This window comes from Cygnus olor, chromosome 3 (assembly GCF_009769625.2).
Source record: "Cygnus olor isolate bCygOlo1 chromosome 3, bCygOlo1.pri.v2, whole genome shotgun sequence".
NCBI lineage: Eukaryota > Metazoa > Chordata > Aves > Anseriformes > Anatidae > Cygnus > Cygnus olor.
Window position 1 is genome coordinate 56224383 of NC_049171.1, and position 25296 is coordinate 56249678.

The window sequence follows — 25296 nt, forward strand, 5'->3', positions numbered from 1 at the left end:
AGCATGGTGTGAATAGTGTGCAGTAAATAACGCATCACACCACACACTGGAAAATGATGTGAAGAATAACTATTGAAGAATGTTCATTAAGCGTGTGCCACCTATCAGGCTCACTGCATGAGGCAGGTGTTGCCTGAAGTGGTCGTTAATTAAGGCTACATCAATAATACACTGATGAAGGAGAGGCTGTCTGCCTCATCATTTCTTGACTTTGGCACCTTAATGACATCCTTTAAATATTGCGTATCAGTGTGACTGTCCCAGTTCTGCTACCTTCATTAAGTTTCTTGTGAGCTGGAAAACAGTGTCGAAGTGTTTCATATATTAATTTAAACAAGGAAGAAGTATTTTAGAAAATGCAATTTTAGGAATTAAAAAGCTTTTTATTTTTTTGTTGTATCTATCTCAACTCAGATGATTAAAAAATGTAGAGGGAGGAGTGAGAAAGACATTTGCTGATGTACATGTAAATTTCCAGTTAGCCTGTACTTCTTCCTTAATGAGGGTAAGGTAGGACTTTGAGAGGGAAACCAGTTAACATTGATTAAATCTGATCTAATGAAGAGGACACGAAGTTTAGCAGACAGAACTTTCATTCATTGTTGCACAGAGAGTATACGACTCTGTGTAGTGAAGGAGTGTGTGAAAATTCTTGCCTTGAAGGAATCTGAACTGATCCACAGCCTAGTGTGATTTGCAGCAAGAAGATTTGAATGCAAATGATTTTCTTTTTCTCCTTGGGCAGTTTGGCATACTACAGATACATATGTAAATTTTTGTTGCATTTTCATAATACTTCTAACTCTTGCTTTTCTTTTCTTGTGCATCCACCAAAGATCACATTCAATTAGGTAAGACACATTATTGTCCTCAAAAATTGCCTCTGTATTTAACAGGATTGGTTTTATGGAATGTAATATAGTAATCTCTCTCCTTTCAACTTCGTTATGTATGATAAAAATATTTTCTACTTAAAGTGTAATGCCTCATTTTTACAGCATGTTGAGTATAATGAGGAAAGGACTGGACAATGTGGCTAGAGTATGTTTGCCTTGCTCTTTAGTAGATTAGTCTCAAATTCAAATAATGAATGCATTCAAAAGATGCTCTTGGGGAAACCTGCTTATATGTAATACCATTCTCTTAACCATCATTTTCTGTCAGAGGTTGGAACTCTGCACACCACAAAATTTCTATTCAACCAGCATGGTTTTATAAAGATTTATTTAAAAGAAAAAAATACCGCCTCATCAATAAGCAAAATTACATTAGTCATGAAGCCTACATGCTGACTGTTTAAAAGTCTTCAGCCCTGGGGAAATTTCCAGTGGTAAGACTGATTCTTAACCTAATGAAAAAAAAAAAAGAAAGTATTTGTATTTTTTGGAGCTTGAATATACTGATGCTGTAAAGCACTTTGACATATGATGAATTATGTATGCTGAGAGATTCTATACGCAGTTTGGCTTTATGTCAGTACACCCAACAGAGAGGCTGAACAGCCCTGAGTCCCTGCAGTCCATCTGGCCTGGTAGTGCTGCCAGTGCATGGGGCAGCTTGAGAAAAACTTCTCTGTTCAGCTAAGTGTCGTCCTAATGAGGCTTCTTATTTCATTGAGAAAACTTCAAAATGTGGTATAGATTGACCTTATTATCTCACTCTGACATGAAACCAAAACGTAGTATCTGGCAATATTTGTCATGAAAGATCTCTGTCCTCTGCCTCTGCACTGAACCCCTGAAATCTTTCATCATCACAGACAGGGATGTCTTTAAAAAAGATTAGTATTTTAAATTTCCAGTAAAACGTGATATGTATTGTCAGTGTTCTTACAACTTGCATCCTCGCCTTCTTAAAGAAATTAAAAGATGAACTTAGTAAAATATTCACTTAGTATTCAGATCATCTGTCACATGCCATCTCTCAGCTGTGCGAATTTAATTTGGCACAGTGTAATCTTCTTATTCAGAGCTTCATATTTGAAATGTTTTGCTGCTAGAAGAGGAGCAGTGTATGCTGAAATACTTCCAAACTCTTATTTTCTACCTGTTCATCATGTGTTACAAGACTAACATGACAAGCGTGCTTGTTTCAATTAAGTAGAATTGTTAAAAATCTGCACTCATGAAATGTTTGGGCTAGTTTTTCATAAACCTTAAATATGATGTGAAAAATTGAACATGAAAACCGTGTTGTCTGGTGTCAGTTTCTGTCTATCTGAGTTTAGCAAAAGCTTGAAATGCGCACAACAGAAAACAGTTCGTATAAGTCTCTCTGTCGCACCTTCTTGTCAAATAGCTCCCCCTGCCTTGAATCTGTAAAAAAAAAAAAAAAAAATGCTTTTGTGTATTTATCAACACAGTGCTTCTCTGAATTTGTATAGTTTAGAACAAACGTGCTGTTTATATGAGAGCTCTCATTTTTAATGCTATGATCATGCTTTGCTTGATTGCCACCAAATGTTGCTGTCCCTTAACACTCTTACTTTTTTCAATCAGACCAAGCTGCAGCTGTCACTCAACACTGAAAGTAGCCACACATGAATTTTGGAAACAGCACATACTCTTGCAGTGTGCAACTTATAACGTTCAGATGTAAATGTAGTTACAGACAGTTCTTGCACTTCAAATAAAGACTATTCAGAACAGTGTTGATGCTTCCCAGCAGTAGTGAAATTAGGACAGCAGATTTGACTTTGGTGGCTCAGGTAGAAGAATGTGGCTAGTTAAGTCAAGAGGTTAGGATGGGAAGCCAGCTGCAGAGGTGCAGAAGAGGATTAGGAGATTTTTTGAGTGTTGTAGAGACTCCATCCTCTGCCTTCCAACATCCTGATACACATACTGCGGGGAAGTCTGAGGAGGGAAGAAGAGAGCGTGGCAAGGAGAGGTGAATGAGAGCTTTGAAGAACAGTGCTTTCTATGCTTGGTGATCCCAGAAGAGATAGGAAACTGTTACAGCTGAGTGGCTTGCTTCTCTGTTGAAAAAAACCTCTTGTGTTAGGCTATACAAACTGGGGGCTAGTACTGTCCATTTTGGCTATATGCATTTTACATGCAACAGAGGCAGGCAGTTGCCTGCCTACCTAGTGCTTTGAACCAGCTCTGATCAGGTTCACAGACCTGAGGCATGCTGCATTCACCAAGCACAAAGCTTATTGTCTGTGACTGAGGAACATGAAGGTAGCTTTCCGTTCCTCTGTCATATGTTGCATGTCTGTGTAGATAGCGGGGTTGGTTCTGTGTCCTTTAAACGGATATTGCCAGGAACTTCATTATTCTTTGAGCCCTATGCAATTGCTGTTCAGTTGACCTGAGAGTGTGGTGGCAAGATCTTCAGTGCTGAATGTGAGCTGGAATTCACAGGTAAGTTTGACAAGCTGTTGCCATCGGGAGTGGAGTGCCAGTACTCTTATGTGAACTTTAAAAATAGTTATATTCAAAAAATAAAAACAGTATGTTGTGATCTTTTTGCAAACTGGATTTTACAGCTTTTTTTCCATATCTTTTGCTTTCATCCCACAGTTACTCTATTCGCCATTCCATAAGCATGCCTGCAATGAGGTAATATGCTACCCATATTGTGCTCGCTATGTTGACGTTCAGCATTGTAATGAGGGGGGAATTGCATACCTTGATCCTAATCATGCAGTTTTTTAGTCAGATGGCTTCAATCAATTAAGGTTATTCACGTAGATAAGGTCTGTAGGACTGGCCATCCGTGGTTTTCTTTTTTTTTTTTTTCTTTTTAACTGCGTTAACTGCTTAACCTCTTGTTCGATCTTTTAAATAAATGGAGCAGTTCTGAGATGTATTTGGGTAGTTGAGTGTTATCAGATTTGTATTACTGAATCTGAAATTCAGTTGTTTTGCTGTCTCTAGAACATCATCCAAAGCCCATTAATGTCAGCGATGCTTTCCACTCCAGCAGCTTTGGATCATGCTCCTATGCAGGGATTTTATGAGTGCTTTCATATTTTAATGGCTATAATCATGCTTTACTTGACTGTTGCCAAATATCAATGTCTCTTCAAGTAAAGCTCTTACTGTTTTCAATAAAATTAGGATCCAGCTTCCTTTTTATCCTCCCAGTCTCTAAATATATTAATATTCTGGCTCCCTGCCAAGCGTATGAGGAAAACAAACCTCCTAACCACACAATGGATGCCACTTCATTCAACTTCGGCAGATGAATAGTTTAAGGCAAACACTCACCAGAGTGACCCATGGGTCAAACAGAAATCATAAAACAATTTCTTGAAGGGTCCTTTTGACCCTTCAACAGAGACCCTTTGACCCTTTAACAGAAACCAAAAGTAAATCTGCGTTGTTTTTCCAACTGGCTTCTGCTTGCCCTGTCCTTAAATTAGAGTCAATTTAACTCTAATCTGATGAGGGATATGATGTAAATGTGTTTGCAGAAATAGAGGTCACTACCATGCTCTTGGTAAGTTCCTAGTGCATGCAAACAGGAACATGCAAGTTTTAGCAGCCATTGGCTTCATCATTTTGCAGAGTAAACCATAGGCTGCTGCATATGTTTGCCATTCCCTGTAGATGGCACAGGTGTATGGATGGGCACCTGACAGGGAAAGGTAGTTCCTGACATCTTTTTGTTTGTTTGGTGAAGAAAGTATAAGAGGGAGCCTGCTGGACAGCAGTTTCTGAAGTGCAGTCTCTTCACTAATCATGAAGCACAAAGCTTGCTGTAATTGAGAACATTAGAACAGTGTATATGTTATGTTCATAATATTAAGACAGATAATAGTTGTGGTCAGTGTGTTCTGTCTGCAGGAAGAAATGCAAAAAAAAAGTTGCGTGCATTTAAAATGAGAGAAGCTATGTTTCAAGTAATGGAGAAAAGAATGAGGTTGGAAGGCAAGCTAGCAAACCAAGTATGTCACATGCTTTAAGAAGGAAAATCACAGCTGTTGCTCTTCTTAAGATATGTTCAGCTCACAGTTCTCCCACAAGCAGAGCTGTGTTCTTTTCAACGGGAAGTGAAGGCCAAGCAAAGCTTAGCTTTGTCAGACAGACACACTAGGAACACAGCCTCCCTAAAGTCTTCCTTTGAAAGCAACAGCTTACACCTAGGTCACAATATCACAGATGGGGGTGAGGTTCCTCAAAGGCATTTGGGACCCACTTCCTATGTAGTTTTAATCTCCATCATCATAGCCTCTGCAATGTTAAAGTTTGAACAACCATCTTTTTAATCATATTAATTATAAACTTATCAGATGAAAAAAAAAAATGTTAATTGCACTATGGCAAAGCACAAATAGATAAAACCATAGAAATGGAACATTTAGGCCATTGTTCTCTGGTTCTTCCTTCTGAGAGCATAATAAAATGTATCAGAGGATGGGCAGGCCAGTCACTGCTTGGTCTCAGTTACTAGGCAGGTTCTGCTTTTGCAACTGTTCATAAGCTATCAGTCTACAGATCTGTGCTGCCAGCCAGCCTTCATTTGGTCCGTAGTTGCTTGGTGAAAACTGAAGAAATTGTGAGGTTACCTCATTAAGTTTACAACTGACTTGCTTCAACTTTCTTTCTCTCTTAGGAATTCTCCAACTTTCAAGTCATTCGAAGAGAAGGTTGAGACCACTGTCACAAGCCTTAAGGTAATGGTTGAAGACTGAGTTATATGGCTATGCTTGAAGTGTGACAGCTTAGTTGTCCCTATCCTTTGTACAGGAAGGTGATTGAATTTGCTGTTGAATCAAGAATTTCATGCAAATATCATGCAACTCCAGAAGCACTATTAGAAAGTGAAAACAAATCAGAAAAATCTTCTTTCTCTGCTTTATTGCTGTGAAGCTACTTTTGTTGCCTGCCGAAGTAAATGAGTGGTCTCAAAAATGCCAAAAATATGGCCATACTGAAGTGGAAAGAAGAGACATCTCAGGTGTAACCACGGTTGATTATGCTGTGTGAGGCAGAGCCATGTGGAGACGCAAGGTCCAGTTTTGAAAGCAGTGTGGTCTCATGAGCTTTGTGCTGTGCCATGCCAGGCAGACACAACTGTTTGTCTACAGACTGAACTTAAGTCCTGGCTGGAGCTACTCTGCTTGCAGCACTAGAGATGTACTCACTGAGTGCCCCTGACTCAGCTGGTGGGAGCTATCATGTAGCTCTGGTTTGTCATACCACTTATGCTCTCAGCACTGAAGTAGTCTTTCCTTAATGCAGGTGTCCATTTTCTCTCTGATTCAATGTTTTATCTGTATTTAAAATTTCAGAACTATTTTAACATATGCGCTGTGGGACAGAAACATCTGATGAGAAAGTTATCAGGCATCACTAATAACGCTTGTTAAGGCAGGACAGAGAATGGCAAACTTGCATCAAAAGTGCGAACAAGAGTTTTTGTCCCCTGATGGTTCTTATTCATCTGATAAGTGTGCCCACAAAATGGCATTTTCCTGCTATAGAAAGATTCTAACATTTTACGTACAGTCTCTTAGTAATCAAGGGCCAAATGTATCACCTCATTTTGTGGGGAACTGACAACACTGGATTAATGTCAGCGGGCATTACAATTTGTACAATATTAAAGTGGCAAGAAGATGGCCATCCACTGGGGAAGGGGCGTTCCTTGTTACATAAAATGCAAATTACCACTAGAACTGAAGCAGCAGGTACACGGTCAAGGTCTGTCTTTCCAAACCTCTGTGAAATCATACAGCAGGTAATATTTGCCAGTCAGTGTCTAAGGAAAATACAGAGCAGTAGAGAACTTGATTTATTTTCACGTTCCTAAATCAGCATGTGCATCAAAGAGTGCTGAGCTGCACTATCATTTTCAGCTTTTTCATGTTCACTTTTATTAGGATAGTCTGCTTTGACAGCTTTAAGTCATGATAATGTAGGGTGATGGCATCTCCATTGCACCCTGTCAGAGACAGAAACATCATTCCAAGGTGGGAGGCAGCATCCCAAGGAAGTCTAGTGGCAGAGCTAGAACAAAACTCTGACCTCTAGGGACTGAGCTCAGTACCTTTATACACATTCCTGTTCATTCTTTCAACCTTAACTGAAAATGCTTTTTACACTCGAGCTCCTTGTAAGAAAAACCATTCATGCAGTGGGGTGCCGCAGCTAGAAAGATCCGAACTCCTGCCTGTTGCAGCCGGGTGTTATCACTTGCTTATGGTTTTGTGTTCCTTCTACTTATGTCCATTTAGATAAGGGATGCAGCTCACTGGAACACCTCAGGTCTGAAGTGGAATATTTTTTTTCCACCACTTGTCAGTTAGAAGAAACTTTGTTGAAGAAGTGCAGCACTTTCTTTTAGTCATTCAGTCACTAAACCTACTCTAGGGCTCCTAGTGCTGTCAGTACATTTAGCTCCCAAGCTTGCTTTTGGACTCCTCCAGTCTCCACAAATCCATTCTTCCTACAGTTATGGCTAACCTGTGAGAAGGCAGCCCAAAGCCTTTTCACCTTGCTTTGAGGGCTAAAGGAGAATTGTGAGTGATGCCGTTTCTGCATGTGGGGTGGGGTGTCTGTTTCCACACGTCACTTAGAAAGAGGAAAATCTGATTCAAACTGCTCGGCTCTGAAGACCATTTCTTCTCACCGTGATTTACTTGAGGAGCCTGGTCGTATTTTGCTGATTGAGCCAAGGCATTCTTCTAGAGGAATTCCTTGTCATGCCAGCCCTTATCCTGCCAGGTGCTCAGGGTGCTCCTGGATCCCCCTTCACGGAATCTTTAGTTAAACAAGACAAAACAAAATGTCTGGAGTCTAAAGTCAGCTTCTGCATTCCATGCAACTTTCATTTCATTGTCCAGCTTTATTGGCAAACCCACTGACATTTTCTCAAATATTTTCTGCCTGTATTCTCTTTATTTCATTTCTTTGGGCAAATGGAGGAAGGAAGATGGAGTCATGGACCTAGGGTGCCACCAACACAGGCTGTGAACAATTGGGAATGTCTCAGAACTGTTCATCCTTTTTCCTCTTTTCTGAGGCTTCTGAGGATTTGAGGAAGAAGTCCTATGAGGGAAAAGTATAGGCTGTCCTTTCAATTCTAGGGTCCTCCCGTGATCTGAAAAAGTGGAGAACATTCTAGAGAGGCTTTCGGCAAAAGAGACTAGCAGCAGCATTTTATATATTTATTTATTTATTTTGTTTTTGCTCATGTTAGCTTCAGATCTTCAGTGTCCTATAGTGTTCTGTGGTCAGTGAAAACTGGCTTTCAGATTTAATTCATTTAGAAGTCAAACTTCTAATTAGATTTTATTTGCTTTTGAGAGTGGATTTTGGGTTGCAGCTTTCTTAGGAGAGTGAATTAGTTTACCTTCCCGTGGAAATCAACAGGAACTGGGTGCCTGACTCTTAAACTTTTCTGAAAATCAGAATGCTGATGAACTAAATGTTTGTTGTAAATACTGGGGTGTTGGCCAGAAGCATTCAGTAAGTGACTTGCATCATTCTTGTTTTCTCATGGAAGAGTAGGCAGAAATGCAAACAGAAAATGAAACTTCATTAATAGTTTTTAGGTACCCAAATTTAGATGCACCTTATTGGAATCATTTGAAATAGTGCAGGAATAGTCTCTACCTTCACGTTCACTGTGATCGGTTTGAATCAATGTTATTTTTGTGGAGAATTTTAATTAGGAAACAGTCATGAGCTCTGCCATGAAAACTTAACAGCTTTACTAGGCAGTGGCTGCATTTCATTGCAAGTTCTGGGCCTACCAGCATTTATCTATATCTATATATATACATATATTATTCTGTTACTGGAAAAAATCAAGGATAAACTGATACTTTCTAGTCGGCCACTGTGCTGACTTACAGAATGGATAGAGACTTACCTCTTGAGACAGGAACTTTTAATAATTGTGACTCAAACTGTCAGAGGAAATAATCGAGCATTCTACTACCTTATTTTATTGAAATTTCAAACCAGGCGAGCTCCTGTGCTAGCTGATGAAACAAAAGATTACATGGAATTAACCCTTTGGAAACTTAGGACACAGTGTTCATTTAATTAAAATAATCTTCCTAAGCATTTGGTGGCTGGCAAGCTGGAAAGTTGCCATCTTTTCTTTAACTCCTGCTGCAGTTCTAGGATGGAGTGAAAAGTTCTGTCCTATTTTCAGGCATGAATCAACTTAGATCAGGCTTGTCAGCAAGACAAAACCACAAAAGAATGCTCTCTTACCAAGACAACCCAATCAAACCTGCTTTGTCTCCTCTTATAGTCTTCATCGTTTCCAAATATTTAGGTAAAGCTTTTTCTTGTTTAGGAAAACTGTATTTCAGACTTTCAGCCATATTTTTTTAATTATTATTATTTTTTTTTTTATTTTACTTCTTATATTTACCAATTCAGCAAACTTTAGCATTTTGAAAGTAGATGACTTTTGAGCACAGTCATACCCATTAATGTAATTTGATTTTTTTTTTCTCCCAGGAAAACGCTGTATATATACCAGTTAATTTTAATACCCATCCCTTATTCAGCCTGTGCAGAACTGGAAAAAACAGAAAAACAAGTGTGAGGCACTCATGTAAAGAACCACACGAAGGTCACTGGCACGATATAGGATCTTAATTCAAATCTACTTAGGGGACAGTTCCTTAAGGTTTATGGTAATTCTGGACAGATTTGACGATTGTGGCTGAGAAGTTTAAAAGCTGGTGGAGAAAAGGGGTTGCTTTATTTAACTTTTTGTATAGCTTTGTTCCTTTTAAAAAGAAAAAGAAAAAAAAAAAAGCACCACCACCCATGTTCTCTGCCTGCTTTAAACAGTTCCCAGCCCTCTGTGGTCATGGGGTGAAATGCAAATGGGACTCGCTACAGCGCAAGCAGAGGAACGTGCTGTTCTTTCTTTGCCTTGTTTCAGACCAAGGTTGGTGGGACAAGTCACACTGGGGGCAGTTTTGAAGAAGTTCTCAGCTCTACAGCCCACGCCAGCGCCCAGAGCTCTCTCGCTGGCACCCGGCTTCCCGAGAGCGAAGAAGAGCTCCAGTGCTAGGTCGGCGGCCTTGCTCAGAGACTTGTCCAGACCATGGTTTCTAGGCCTCTCTCACTGCCCAATTTGTGCAACAAGGTTATGTCAGTTTTGGAAAATTGCGTCCCTAGACTAGTGCCGGAGAAGCATTTATTCTCTCTATTTGTATTTTGGATATGCCATTTTATCATCGAGTATTTTGTACGCCATAGGAACCACACACAAGTAATTGACTCATAACACTCTAAAATCTATAACGTGACCAAAATAATTTTCATTTTAATGTAACTGCCTTCCAAAAATTGCTCAGTCTCTCTTACTTAGTTAAATATACTGTTTTCTATCTGCTGGTTTCTACCCCTCCTCTCAGTGCCACATCAGACAGATGGACCTAGAGCTGTGCAAAGATTGCTGCCAGCAGTAGGCCGTAGACCAGCTGTCTACCTGCCATACCAGGTGCCCTTTGATCAGGAGTGTCTGTACATGATCTATTTCCTAATGGAATTAAAATCACTTATTGTCGCCCCAGAAAAGTTTTTTGTCCTTCACTGATAACAGTCTGGCATTGCCCTTCTCCATCCGTTCGTCAGCAGAGCTAAGGACAGGAAGGCACACCCGGTTATTCATACAGAAATTAAGCTGATCACAGCTGCTGATGTAAGCTGAACGTTGAAGCTGGAAAAGCTTCCGTTTAAAAGTACGTTCTGTTGCTTGCTCTCTGTGGTTTGATAAGACTCAACGGTATAAGCTAATTACAAAGAGAAGTAGAGCAGGGGGGGAACCTCTAATTTTTCCTCCCTATCTTCCCCTTAAAAAGAAGGGAAGGTAAATTAATTATGACTGAACAGCATGAGCCTCAGTCAAGATACAGCCTTAAGTGAAATACAAACCCAACAATTGAGTAAAGATGTGCCATAGGTTAGAGAGTCCATGCCTTCAGTCCACATTGTAGAGCTGCTAGCTTGACTCCAGTATCCTACAATACACACGAGGAGTAAGTGCTTAAGTTTTTGCACCAAATTTTGTCCTGCTTCATTCTTGGGCATAATTCTACCGACTGCATTATATCTACTTAATCACCGAGAGCCAGTCATCTCTCAGCTTTGATTCAGCATGTTTTCTTGCATCCTTTTAGCACTTCTTTTTAAGAAAAGAGCAGCACACTTGTGACAGTGTCTTGCTGTCTTAATGAGCACTTGTCAGTCTGCATGTTGTATTACTCAGTTCACCAGACTGAGATGAGCACAACTTTATCAAAAGCATAAACAAAATGGAAAACAGTCTGGCTACTTTGAAAATGGATGCTTGTTTTGAGCATAAGCCAGCTTCAAATCAGTGTTAGTGAGTTTGACATTACAGACTGCTTAAAATCTTGTGAGGAAACGTGGCTTTAAGTGATTTTTTTTTTCCTGTGTGGCTTTTGTTACAGTTTTCACAAAGTTAGAAGTCCTTTAACTTATGTCTACTAGAACATTAAGAACTTTGGACATCTATCTCAAATGCCTCTTTAGCGTGGTTTTTAGCATGGAAGCAAATTTAATTAGGTCTTTAGTACAGTTTTCTTGTGTGTTTGCTAGCTTATTTTGCAGTGGTTTTGTGCATAAACGACTTTATTTAAATAAATAAAAATATTAATGGTCACTTAGTTTGTGTAAATGAAGTTATTGATATTCTTAGCAAAAATAAATTTCTCTTACTCTTTTACTCTGTGATGTTTTCTTTTTAATTCCATGTATTCACAAGCAATACTGTGCATCTCTTTTCTAAGCCTTGCTGTCACAGCAGAGTATCGAGGTAAATTGCAAATATATAAATTGCCATTCCTCCAGTTTTTAAAATCTGTTCACTCCCATCCAGATCTGAAATTCCCCATGGAAATCTGTGGCCCAACTTTTGAAAATTTTGAGATTCAGTGGAGAAAAATGACTCAACTGTGTTCAGTAAATGTGAAATGTGCAGCAGAGAACATTTAAAAGCATTGAACTTTTGAGCAGGGTCAGTAAAGGTAAAAGGTAAGACTGTGGACTAGACAGGGAATTAGCCCTCATTTTTGTGTGTGTGTGTGTATATATATATATATATATTTCTGGGAAAGCAGTAAATTGTTTTTTAGCTACATTCATTAAGAGCACAATTTAAAGACCTTGTATCAACTAGTTGAGGTAGGTTGGCCAGACAGGCTTCTCTTCCATATTAAGCCTTACGTGTTACTGTCATTACAACAGCTACCACCCTGAGTAGACTCCATCCTGATAAGAATGGGTCACGAGAAAGATATGGGAGAAGGAGATTTCCACACAGGTCACACATCCAGGCTGTAGCACGCTTTTCCTACATGTGAACAGTACACTTCAGTAGTGTATTAGGAAGCCTGATGCCACTGGCTATCTGCTGGCCTTTCTTTCAACCTGTCATCATGGCTCAGGCTTTCTGATTGCACTTTCTTCTCCAGCCTCTTTCCAACTAATTTCCTATTTCTATTAAAATGCAGTGCCCAAAGCTGACATATGACTGCAGCAAGTAGATGGGAATGTAGTGTTACATAGAGTGCATGCTAGATGTATTTAAGCAAAAACAAAATCCCACACAACACACTCAAACTATGGCTGTTTCCCAGGATAATGTTTACCTTTCTTGCAGCGGTGTGCTGCTGACTCAGGCTCAGTGCTCAGTCCCCCCGCTCCCCTGCAGAACTGGGTATCACCAGCCAGGAAAGGCTCCGGCTGCATTGGAGGAACTGACTGTTCCTGCTGGGGCAGCACTTACTGTGTGTTCTCAAACATCTTTTCAAGACCACTTTTCTGGTTTGTCAAGATTGCTCTCAATCCTGTCCTCCAATGCATCTGGCACGCCTTTATGCTTGGCATTCAATACAAACTAATGAAGACTATGATTGCACACACCTCAGTGGGATAAAAATACTGAAGAACACTGAGCCCTGGACAAAGCTCCGCAGGGCCCACCCCACCTCCCTTGCAGTATGATGATCAAATACCAATAACTACTATTCAGTGTCCTACTGCTCAGCAAAGTGCAGACTGTTCTTTCAGTGTCTCCACAGGGCACAAGTGCTGCTTTGTGAGGTTCCCTGAGCAGAGTAGGCATCCCACACCTCATCCAGCCCAAGATACTCTGCAGCTCTTGTGAACTGCGCAGGTCGCTGGAGGCAAAAGCTCCTAACCCCTCAGGAAGTGCTCTGTGTCTCTGCCAAAGGCACCAGCCGCAGAATGCAGTCAGGCCCAAAGGTCTGCATCAAGGAGACATCTCCTGGAGTCATGGTGCCCGAAGACGTGCGCTCAGCTAAATTACCTGCCTTAAAAGGGGACTACAATTCAATTTATTTTCATGCTGCCTCATCTGACATGAGGCTGAAGATAGACAGAAAAGCTAGCTCTAGATCTCTACCATATAATTTTTCCAGGTGCAAACTTTCATTATCTGGTAATTGGTACATCATCCTAATCTCCAGCTGCATACTCAATACAACAGATAATAACACACACACTGGTCTTGTTTTGGCATTTAACACCACTACAGCTTTACTTGACAACATACTGTACTTGAGCATTATTACTTCTGCTAATATGTCGCAGCAGAATTGGTACTGGTGTGCAACAGCTTGAACAAGGGAAGGCAAGCTTTACACTGAAGTAGAGGTATCTGCATTAGACTGCACCATCCTCAAAGCCCCCTTCCAATCTCAACTGTTCTTTGAGTATCAATTATCTCTGCAAGAGTCCGTAAGGTCACCAGTTTGAGGTGACTGGGAGTTAGGCATACTGGTCTGATGTAAACCTCAGTACCATTCCCTGATAAAACACATAGTAGAAAAAAAATGTATGAACAATAAACGCATCGAGAAAGTGTAACCATGAGATTACCAGGGTTTTATCCACCATCACTTCCTAAGGATTGTACACATCAAAGAAAATCTCATCTTTAAGTTTGTCAAGAGCTTCCAGAGAAATGTGCTAATTGGCCTTGCTTCCAAGTACTACAGTGAACAGATATTAACCTCTGTGATGCAGAGTGTCCTTAAATCCACACATTCTTAGAAGCCACAGAACAAGACTACCTGTCCCAGTCAGTGCACTGCATGAACAGATTTGTTTGCAATCAGTTAAATTTTGAACTTACCTGAATTTTGCCAGCAGAGAGCCTATTTGTGAGGCTGCATTGATCAAAACTTATTAAAACAACAACAAAACCTGTTCCTAGCCAAGTGGTCTCAGGATTTTCAGCAGTGAATACACATTAAAAAAAAATCTGCTGGCAGAATTAATGTTATTGGAGGAAACACAGCACACAGAATGTAAAACAAAGAGCATTTTAATATACCTACAGTATTTAGGAAAACCTCAGGAATGTGGATGACATGTAGCAGCTGTTTTTTTATTCCTTTCTCTGTTGATCAGAGATACCAGCTGGAGTATTTCTGGGTGAACAAACTTTCCTGCAAAATAAAAGAAAGAGAAAGTTAACGACAAATGCTCTCATTTTTCTGCGTGTGAAAGGTTGGCAGTGATGCTGCGTAAGGCTCAGAATAAAGTCCAAAGCATTCTTTTAAGAAAGACAGCAGTCCCATTCTATTTCTACTATGGAATAACTATTAGACTAGTTATGGTCATTTCCTCCTGTCCCTCCCCTCCCCCCCCGAAAAAGCTTATACAGATATTTTTGCTCTATTAAGAAATTTAAGAACTAAAAAAGGGATGCCCCCTGACCAGGACAATCCTATGCTACATATCCTGCTACAAGTAACTACTCCAATTACAGCTGCACTCAGGGAATATGCTCTAGGCTCTACTGAGAAACTAGCTTAGTTTAAGTTACTGAAATCTAATAGAAGGGCAAAGATGCCGCTAAGAAAACAAAGTATTCCAGCTCTGTTGATATTGAAGTTACATCATTTTTCAGAGAGCTTATTTCCCTAAGGAGCCACCAAGGTATAAATGGGACTTGTCGGTGACACTGGCCATTGTCTGGATAGTGTGTTAGGTCCTCTCCATACATTTGTTTGTTCTGTTTTTCCCCAGGACAGGATTACTTGTAGTCAGTCTTTTCCTGGTATTCAAATCCCTTGCTAAAATCGTAAAGACAACTATTTTACCTATGTTTCCTTTTTAACTATTAGTTTATTTTAGGAAGGATGAGAAGCAGTAGGCTAAAAAGTAGTACAACTGTACCTAACGCTTTTCACTGAGCTGGTTCTCACATGTACCTTGGGCAGGTCACACAAGACCACAGCTCATGTAGGGATAACAAATTTTACTTCACTAGTTTGTGAAACACTAAATAAATAGGAACAACTTGCTCTCAGAACACCAGCGACAACTGAAGCCTCCTTTACACCCCTCTGATGGTACAAGGAGATCCTTAAACACATCCTAGGATAATAAAAACTGAGCCTCTCTCTAGGACCAAAGCGACATAAAAGGAACTTGGCATAAATGAGATTCAGGTTCAATACATGCAGATAAATGCAAGGTCTCTTCACTCTGCAATAATTTCCCCCAATATACTTAGGGTATTTGAGCAATGAATAAAATAACTAGCTCTCATTTGCTTTGCATGTCTATCAGAAAAAGAAGGCAATTCATATATTTCATTTACAAAAACAAACAAACAAAAAACAACAAACCAACCCACAACAAACGTACACACAAGTGTCATACCAGCAGTTGAATCGTAAAAATCCTGCAGTCTGCCAGGTGTGTTTTCCAACTCTTCGTACTCAAATGCCTGCAGTATCATCTCACACTGATCCAACTGTTTCACGAACTTAGCTTCTGCAGTACACTGGTTTTCGTATTCCTGAACAGATTTGCAGATTATCAGTTATAAGAAAAAATCGTATAGTCTGAAACAGTGTCAGAAGCCCTTCATAGATATAGAATTTTCTTCACTAGTACAAGCCACTCCATAAATATTCAGTTACCCCTTTCACACTCAAATTTAAGAATGCTATTCAGCAAAACACTTAGATACATGGTAAATTTCTATTAAATGTAATAGGATTTAAGGACAAATTATTTTTGCATACTTTAGCTTAACATATTGGTTTTACATGCCAAGGTTTTGTTTGCAGGGGGGCTGCAGGGGTGGCCTCTGTGAGCAGAGCCCAGCGGCTGCTCCATGTCAGATCAGAGCCAGCTCCAGCCAGCTCCAAAAGGGACCTGCTGCTGGCCAGAGCCGAGCCAGGGAGTGACGCAGGGTGGGCCCCTAGGAGAGCAGATTTAAGGAAGGGGAAAAAATCCCCTGCGGCCTGTGGAGAGGCCCCTGGTGGAGCAGGCTGTCCCCCTGCAGCCCATGGGTCCCACATGGAGCAGATCTCCATGCTGCAGCCCGTCGAGGAGCCCCCGGGGGAGCAGGTGGATGTGGCCTGGAGGAGGCTGCGGCCCATGGAGAGCCCCCACAGGAGCAGGCCCCGGGCGGGAGCTGCAGCCCGTGGAGAGGAGCCCACGCAGGAGCAGGGGGTCTGGGGGGAGCTGCCACCCATGGGGGATCCGTGCTGGAGCAGTTTGCTCCTGGGGGATGGATGGACCCCGTGGTACGGAGCCGTGTTGGAGCAGTGCTTGAAGAGCTGCTGCCTGTGGGCAGCCCCCGCAGGCTCAGTTCGGGAAGGACGGCATCCCGTGGGAGGGACCCCGCGTGGAGCAGGGGCAGAGAGTGACCGTGAGGGAGCGGCGGAGATGAAGTGTTAGGGACTGACCGCAGCCCCCATTGCCTGTTCCCCTTAGCCACTCAGAGGGAGGATGCAGAAGAAGGTGGATGGGGCGGAACAGGGGAAGGTGTTTGTAGTTTGCTTTTAGTTCTCACTGCTCTAGTTTGTTTTTAAACAGGCAATAAATAACATTAATCTCCCTATGCTCAGTGTCTTTTACCCATGATGATAATTGTGGAGTGATCTCCCTGTCCTTATCTCAACCCTCGAGCCCTTCTCCATCGTATTTTCTCCTGCTCTTCCTTTGAGGGTGGGGAAGGAGAGAGCAGTTTTGGTTGTTTTTAGCTGCCAATCACAGTGAAACCATCACACTTAAATATGTACCAAAGTGCTTTGCTGAATCAGGAAGAATATGGAGACAGCCCTATAGGACACACAAGCTAATTAACAGGTTCCATTTAACAATGTTTTCTACATAAAGATCTTTTTATGCCTTGCTAAGGCTATGAATTACCATGGTGTGTGCCTATGCATTACTATTACCTATTTCTAAGACCTATTTTGCACTTCTCTTCACCACTTGCTCTTTTTATAAGGAGTTGTTCTTCACATTTTTCCTGTCACTCCTCCTTAATCTCTTTGGTCTAATCCGTCTGAGCTGTTGGTCTTTATCTCTCTCCTAGGAGATGGGGAGGGCATTAATTTACGGGTTTCCTCCCCTTCAGACTTTAAGTCCTCTAGTCTCTCTGCTATCTTCACCCTCACCCCATTCACTGTCAATATGTATCTGTGAGTCATTCACATTTCTAGGCAACTTGAACAATTTTGCTGTCATTTGCCTCTAGTGACGGTTGCAGACAGGTTCACCTGTCTTTTCTAAATCTACTGTATTGAATTTGAATGCACTATTGAATCTACTGGTCTTCTCCTGACTTCGGCTGCAGGAAAAGGCTTCTTTCCATACAAGTTATCATTGCCTTGACACCCTCAGCAGGTCTGACCCCACTCATCATCCCCACCACAGATAATCAGACCAGAGGCTTCAGTACACACCAGGCCCATCTGTGCTGCCACATTTATTTATTACACTTACTGCTTTACATTTGAAAGTCAGAAATCCAGATTTTGATAGCCATGATTGGTTCAATACACTACTCTACTTGAACTTAAATTATCCTTTAAGTTCTCAAATTCATTTTTATCATTATTTTAATGACCAATTTATTTTCAGTGTTTTTACCTTCCTCTCCTCCATTCAATCTGAACTTTACCCCATATTTTATTTGTTTAAATACTGCAGGTTATTTTCTATTTATTTCTACTATTTTGTTTTTTTTTTGGCCACTGAAAAGAACAAACACTTCTGGCAGCATTAAAAAGGACAACTTCAGGAGGAGAATGATGGCTTGTAAAGGTCTGTTCCACCTCCAACAATTAACTGGGAGTATCAACCTGTTACTGATCTTTGTGCCATACAACTCACCCAATCTTATTCATACCTCAGCTTACATTAACCTCAAGAAACGTCAGCTATTATATGTGCAGCTGGGCACAGCGCTCAAACAAACACTTATTTTTTCTTCCCCACAGGTGTTTAAGAATGTGAAATGAAAGCATACTTGGGAAAAAGAGTACCCGGTTCTTCAAACACCACAGTCTGGCTTTTAAAATGACTCCTGTGATTTTGTTCTTGAAAATAAAAAAGCAGGACAGAACTGAAGCATGCACACCTATTTACTTTAATGTTTTTTTTTTTTCAAACATAACCTGAAAGAAGCTGGGAAATAAAACTATCTCAGGGGCATCTTTCTGCTACCTCTCCCCTGCACTACACAGATGCACTTGAAGACTGCCACCAGTACAAACCAAAGCAGCAGTCTTCCCAGGGCCGAAGGGGAGCACGGGCCAGAGACTAGGGCTGAGCAGTACAGGAAGAGCTCGGTAAGAGTCTCAACAGATCTTGTCCCAGCCACTGTTCAGCTCTGGGCTATAACTTTCTTCACTCACAAAGAGAGAGGGAAATGCCTCTGGCTAGCTAAGAGCTGCATATCAAACCCAGTGATCATGGGCTTCTTATTTTCTGCCTTTAAAAAAAAAAAACAACAAAAGAAACACTTTTCTTTTTAAAAAGTACTTAGTTGTTCCACTTAAAACAAGACTAGAGGCACCGCATGTGAATATTAGATTTTTAGGTTACACTCATTGCTATGTAGGTTACACTCATACTGCTACATTGGAGATGCAAAACCAATAAGTTATCCTAAAGGTAGAAACAAAGAACAAAAAATCAAAAGCATGCGTATGTTAAATTACAGTTAATGAGCATGATAACAAGCTAACATGCTGAAGAACTAACTGAATACTGAATCAGCTCCTATACAGTCAGAAGCCTGAGGCAAAGAAAAACAGTATGGAAAAGAAATTCTGTAAGACTAATCTTATTTTTCCTAAACTCCTTTTCTTCAATTTTAGCAGCTTCCCGAGGAAGAAGGAACCAGTGTTTACTAAACAAATGCACATATGCTATTTCCTAGATCTGGTTGTGCTGATTTATGCCCTTTACCTTGAAGTACAGCACCGAAAACCCAACCCTGCTGCCAGCTTCACCAGGCAACTACAGCAAGAAAAATGAAGCAAAACAAGCAGGTGGTTATAATCCAAGGCAGAAATTGGCTGCCAGTATCTGGAATTTAAATACAGACCAAGCGGAAAGGTAAGAATGCCAGCACAAAATACAGCTTCAGGTTACAGAGGCCAAGAGACATAACTGTTTGCAACACAGTGTGAACAAGAGTTTGTGAATGCATTTGTCTTCATGCGATTGCATGCCAGGAGAATATAAAGCACAGTAATTACAAACATGAAGCCTTTGGAAATAATCTAATCACCCCTAGTTTATAACAGATCTTATCAATTAACTTTCTGATGCATGAGTTCACATCAGAAAGTTAAATCACACTCAAATACAGAAGATACTTTCCAATACAAACATTTAAGGTACCCAAGACCAGCCAGCAATCAGCACTGTTTGTAGAAAAGCACTATTCTTTTGTCAGTACTTCACATTTAAGTTTAAGCCAAAATCTACTAGCAAATATTTTAGTTTAATGGGATGTCTAATAAAGAAATGGATGCCACATAAACTATTACATGTATAAAAAGCAGAAAATACTCCAAGACATAATCAGTTGCCATTGTTTTTTTCCTCTATTATGAGCTGAAAACAGCCAAACGTCAACAAAAGAGATAATGTGGTAAAAATAAAAAATAAATAAATAGATCTTTCTCCAAGAGTGCTGGATGCAGAAGATATACCCTTCTTTCAGTTGTACACACCATGCCCAGGGCAGGTCCGTCTGGAACTTTGAGAGGCCAAAGGCAGAGACTGGTTATTCCGCCAAAGTTTGGGGCTCCCTTTTAAATGGAGTTCGTAAGTGACCTTGATTCACAGTTAGCTTTACCTCCAAAGCCAATGAATCTACCTTGCTTGAGATCAAAATAAGAGATGACAGTTCCATAGATCAACAGAAAGAGCATAAGAGGTTACCCTCAATTTTAGCAAAGGATTGAAAGAATGCAAACTTACTTCCCAGAGTTCATAGATTTCTTTTTTGAGGTCTTCTGATAGAAGCTGGGTCAGCTGCTGCATAGCTGCCTGAAAAATAGAAGCCATTTGTACATAGCCATTTTTAAGCGAGTGAAAATATACTCAATTTATCACTTTTTTTCCTGAAGAATTAATTACCTGTTACCAAGTTTGTGGAAACATATACTACACAACATATTACTTGAAAGTGCATGTGTACATGAAATCTTCCAGAGGAACAGCAGGACCACTTGGTAGAGGATCTTTTATGAGACTGTTTAAGTGAATTGCTAGAAAGCTAATCTGAAAAATTAAAAAATAAAAATATCTTCAAGAATCCAAAAAGAAGCCCAGAGCAAAACAGGCAAGTCAAATGCCAGGCAACTGCCACCAGCTCTGCCTTCCAGATTTAACAAGTCAAGGCAACATTTGTACTTACTGGGTAGATTATAGGTACAGTTCATAGAAGTAGCTTCAAAATCCGAACTCCAAGTGCTGACAAACAACTGTCCTCACCCAAACTCACAACTAGCCCATTTGCACTAGTAGTGCTGAGAACAGCTACTGACACAGGCAATGCAACATAAGCCTTTAAAAAATCTCTGATTTTGAAAAACAGACAACAAAAATCCATTTAATACTCTGCAGCAATAAAACACAGTACTCCCAGACTGAAATACCATCTGCTCACCAACAGTTTTGGTAGAAGATTTAACACAATATCGAACTGATGGTATTACCAGCAAGCAGAAATTGTTCTGCATGCTCTTTGTATTCTCCCAGCTAATCAGTCTCGTTTCTACTGTTTTCCTAGCAACACTTAGGGCTGCTTCTGAAACGATCAACATCACAGGGAAGACAAAGGTTTTATGCCACAATTGTTTCTCCACTTGAAACATAGGACACAGTTATACGATATGACTGAGCTGAATCAGCTACTCCCCATCACTGGGGAGCTCCTTTCAGCTCAGATTTCATCAAAATTTCATGTTAGCAGGGCAAAATGACAGGTAATGCCAAAAAAAGGTAGGTTTTTTGTTTGTTGGGTTTTTTTTGGTTTGTTTGTTTATTTTAATTTTCTGCTGCCTTAGCCTTAGGGAGACTAGCTGATTAAACAATGCACAAGCAGACTAGTTTGCTCTACAGCTTACACTGAGCTGGTTGTGAAAGGGAAAAAGAGAACTCAGAAGCAGCAGCAGCATATGGATAATTCAGTTCAAGCTATCTAAGCTCATGAAGCTGTTACCCTTACTGTATTTTTACAGCAAAGTATTTCACAGTTAATTTAAGTGTTTAATGCTTAATGCTGCTTCCTACTAAGTCAACAAAAAAGCCCTTAGCGAGCTAAATGAGAGCTGCAAGGAGCTGCAAATACTGAAGAAAAAAATAACATTCTTAGGCATCAAAACACTTTTTTCATTTCCTAAATACAAATTAGAATTTCCTCTATTGAATGTGAACCCTGAAGGCTTTAGGGAAAGAGGTGGTTTTTTTGTTCAATGTAAGGGCACACTAGAAAGTACACTGAAATAAAGAAAAACTAAAATTACAGTCAGTAAAGATAGTACTTCAAGAACACTGAACACTGCTTTGATCTTTGAAGTTCCACTTCCTTAGCAAAAAGCTTGCTCCTAGAATTAATCATAACCCTCACTCCCAAGTTTTAAAAAGGTATGCATAAAAGTGGGGAAAAAAAATCACTGCAACATTTTTTACACTTTGAAGAGCTAATGGTAGCCTCAAAAGAAATTCCGAGGCATCATGTTGCCCTCTAGCTGTAACTGAAGGAGTGGTTTACATTTTCTTCAAATAAAACACCAAACTAGAAACGATAAGCCAAGAGTTTGGATATGTACAAGGCCAAAAATAAAATAATTCTAGCCACACTGCACTCAGGAATGAATGACAAAAAGAAATGATACCTGTGTTTGGAGTCCCGTGCAAATTGTTAAAAACAAACAAACAAAAAAACAGTGTATGTCATTATCAAATTATCTGGCACCACACATCTGCCATTAACCACCACATACTATTATCAGTGAACCTACTCCCTGCTCCTTCCTGCTTGATAAGGCTGTCAGCAGGACTAGCTTAGGATACCAAAAATCCTGCTAGCTTGGGAACAAATTATCAATGTGATTACTTCAAAGATTCTCCTTCCGTAACTTTGTACTTTGTTATGTTACACATTAAAAAAATATTAAAACAAGCTGAAAGCTTTGGTTGTTAGTGGCCTACTTGTGCAATGCCAATGACAGTATTAGGTTGCTTAGAGGGTCTCTTCACTACCAGCAGGGCATTTAAAACATTCGAAACGCTTGGCAGATGTGGTTTCACAGCTTATGTCTATACCTCTTCTCTCCTGTGTTTCTCCTCTTTTGAGATGTTGTCTGCAGGAGCAATATCTCCAACAATGCATTCAGCCATATCATGAACCAACGCTAATCGTATGCATCTGACAAAAAGCAAAGACAGAATAATCATTTTTTCAACATTTTAAGTTATGTCTTATTATTCATAAAGCTAAGAGCCCCCATAATTTATCCCCTTCATATATAGAGAGATATTTTATATAATACATTTCACTTCTTTGCTAAGGGCCTAAGGGCCTTGTTTTCCATTTAGACATGATTTTAATTCCCAATTTCTATCTCCTGCTGCTTGTAAATATAGATACAAGTAAAAATATAGTTTGCACAAGAGCATACAATTCAAAAGTAATGTATGTAGTTTTCACATCTCAGAAAACCAAGCATACAAGAGCTACCTACATTATACACTTCACATTATCCCTGTAACAGGTAGAATGTAATCTGCCGCCACCCCAAATTCAATTTATAAGCTGACAAAACATGCTTGCAGCTAAGCAGCTATGTCAGCCTGTAGCACAATACTCAAGAAAGCCTTCACTGCTTTCATCAGCTCCTGAAGTGACATAGCAAATACGATCCCATACTGTACTTGACAACTCGTTCAATACTAATGATGCTCTCTCTTCTATGCTGTATGATTTATGAGGCTCCTGATTGCTGCTGAGTGCTAACTCAGCCTGCCCAAATCCACCGAGAATGTCTTTGCCTTTGTTGTCTGTTGCTTCAAACTGCCTTTTACCTGGATGCCTTCAGCTTGCTTATCTCTGGCTTGAGGGAAAGCCAGCTCAGAGCCTCAGCACTCTGATTTTAGTGATAAAAAGCCTTCATCCCGTTCACCTCTCCAGGTAAACAGCTCAAACGATGGAGGGAAGGGATGTGGGGAAAGCACTTCAAACACCGTCGGTGGGCCTTAAGAGCTCCTCCTCAGCAGGACGGCTGCTCTGAGCGCTGTGCCCGCAGCTCCCCCGTGGCAGCACCAGGCACGGGAACCAGAGGGTCTCTCTCACCTGTCCTTGTTAAGGTTTTTGTCCTCGGTCACCAAGGCCATCATCGCCATCCTGTACATGTGATCCGACACGCTCTCTGGCTTTGCCACGTTCCTGTACACCCATCCCGTCCGCGGCACCCTCTGCGGGAAGAGAGCACCGCGGTCACTTAAAGGGGGAAACCTTAAGTTTTGAAGCGACACGTGGGGAAATTCCGCCCCGCTGCCACCTCGGCGCTCCGAGGCGCCTGGATCTGCAGCCGGCACCCCCCGGCCCCGGGCACCTCTCCCCCGCCGCCCTGCCCTCCTGTCCCCGGCCCGGCACCTTGAGCTGCCCCAGCAGCCTCAGGAAGGCGAGCAGCCCGCCCCCGCTGCCCCCCGCCGCCATGGGCCGCCCGCTCCGCTTCCCGAGCGCCCTCCTCCTCCTCCTCCTCCTCTTCCTCCTCCTCCTCCTCTTCCTCCTCCTCTTCCTCTTCCTCCTCCTCCTCTTCCTCCCGGCCGCGGAGCCCGGCCTGCCCCGGGGGGGCTGCTGCGGCAGCTGGCCGGCACCTCCCCAAAGGCCGGGGAAGGGGAGAGCCGCCTGGCGGGCGTGCGTGAGGTTCAGCGGGGAGTTTTTACACCCAGATCTCCGGCTCCTCTGTGGCTATTAACTAATCGATTAACCGCAAGCAGTACTCTAATAATAACAACTCGGGCCGAGGAGGAAAGCAACGGGAGAAGTCAGGGTGTTTGTGGATGTGACTGCTGTAATAACGGGAACATGGTGACTTACCACGGCTGCAAAAACAGAAGAAGAAATCCTTCCACGTGCAGGAAAGAACAGGAGTAGATAAGATTACAAGGGGATAATTACCTGACCCAAATCACAGAAACACAGAATGGGTGAGGCTGGAAGAGACCTCTGAACATCATCTAGTCCAACCTCCCTGCCGAGCAGGATCACCTAGAGCACATTGTGCAGGATGGCATCCAGGCGGGTTTTGAATATCTCCAGAGAAGGAGACTCCACAACCTCTCTGGGCAACCTGTGCCAGTGCTCTGTCACCCTCACAGTAAAGAAGTGCCTTCTCATGTTCAGAAATTGCTAGCAATTCTTCAGTAAATTGACAATAAAGAGACGGACTAAGAGTAGACTTTCAATTTTAAGTCCACTGGACCTGGACCTGGAATGGCCTCTTTACACTCATTGTGTAACGTCCAGCACACAACTGATGTGCAGAAACAGCAATAATTAAAGGGCAGACAGCAGTACTGGGGGTGGTGAGAGGGGACAGGAGCCTAAATTACTCCAGCGATGTGACACAAGTATACATACAGGTCACATAACTCTCCGTTGCAATGAAAGGGTCAGAAATGAAGTGTAACCACAGGCTGCACAATCTTTGCTCATCAGTATGTTTTCTTCTGATTAAATTCCCTACACTCGACAAGCTTTTCTTCAGATCTAAAAATTGCCACGAAGGTAGAGGAGTAGAAGCTGGGCTGTTATTGATATAGGCAACAGCAAAAATTTTTGGTGAGGCCTTCTCTGTGAGTAGCTCATAATTGGTCAAAACTGATCATATCAATGACCACTTAAGCATGTAGCATGCTTTTTCTTTTCCTTTTTTTTTTTTTCCTAAAATAAACAAACAAAAAAGCATCATAGTAAATGGAAGAAGCTAATGTAATTATTCAGAGAAAAGGGTGTGGTTATCATAGTTGCTGCACTAAGAGATTTAAG

At 41.2% G+C, this 25296-nt stretch overlaps 2 protein-coding genes across 6 annotated transcripts in view; one reads left to right on the top strand and one right to left on the bottom strand.

Moving 5' to 3' along the window:
* The window catches only part of TPD52L1 (TPD52 like 1), a 55655-nt gene extending 43985 nt beyond the window's left edge, over nucleotides 1–11670 (top strand). For 2 of the 4 annotated variants that reach the window (XM_040552051.1, XM_040552054.1), the window contains exons 5-8: nucleotides 837–851; nucleotides 3522–3560; nucleotides 5560–5620; nucleotides 9859–11670. In XM_040552051.1, coding sequence (XP_040407985.1) covers nucleotides 837–851; nucleotides 3522–3560; nucleotides 5560–5620; nucleotides 9859–9990 — 247 coding nt within the window. In that variant the 3' untranslated portion in view covers nucleotides 9991–11670. The remainder of the gene's footprint in view (nucleotides 1–836; nucleotides 852–3521; nucleotides 3561–5559; nucleotides 5621–9858) is intronic. The other 2 variants (XM_040552052.1, XM_040552053.1) reach the window with 2 other exon arrangements.
* Nucleotides 5561–24030, bottom strand: HDDC2 (HD domain containing 2). Of its 2 annotated transcripts, XM_040552057.1 has the most exons (7): nucleotides 23899–24030; nucleotides 23596–23717; nucleotides 22569–22671; nucleotides 20217–20285; nucleotides 15642–15780; nucleotides 14309–14419; nucleotides 5561–8049 (listed from the first exon to the last, which is right to left on the bottom strand). In XM_040552057.1, the coding sequence occupies exons 1-6, from the start codon at nucleotides 23959–23961 to the stop codon at nucleotides 14325–14327; spliced, it is 591 nt and encodes a 196-aa protein (XP_040407991.1). In that variant the 5' UTR covers nucleotides 23962–24030; the 3' UTR covers nucleotides 5561–8049; nucleotides 14309–14324. The 2 variants fall into 2 exon arrangements, with proteins under 2 accessions (XP_040407991.1, XP_040407990.1); XM_040552056.1 differs by lacking the exon at nucleotides 5561–8049 and having other exon boundaries at nucleotides 14280–14419.
* Between the last annotated feature and the right edge of the window lie 1266 nt (nucleotides 24031–25296).

Coding starts and splice junctions, on each gene's coding strand:
- HDDC2 (XM_040552057.1), bottom strand. CDS start 23,961: ATGGCGGCGGGGGGCAGCGGGGGCGGGCTGCTCGCCTTCCTGAGGCTG. Junction 22,672..23,595: donor AAAAACCTTAACAAGGACAG/GTGAGAGAGACC, acceptor GCTTTTTGTCAG/ATGCATACGATTAGCGTTGG. Junction 20,286..22,568: donor AGAAACACAGGAGAGAAGAG/GTATAGACATAA, acceptor TCTATTTTTCAG/GCAGCTATGCAGCAGCTGAC.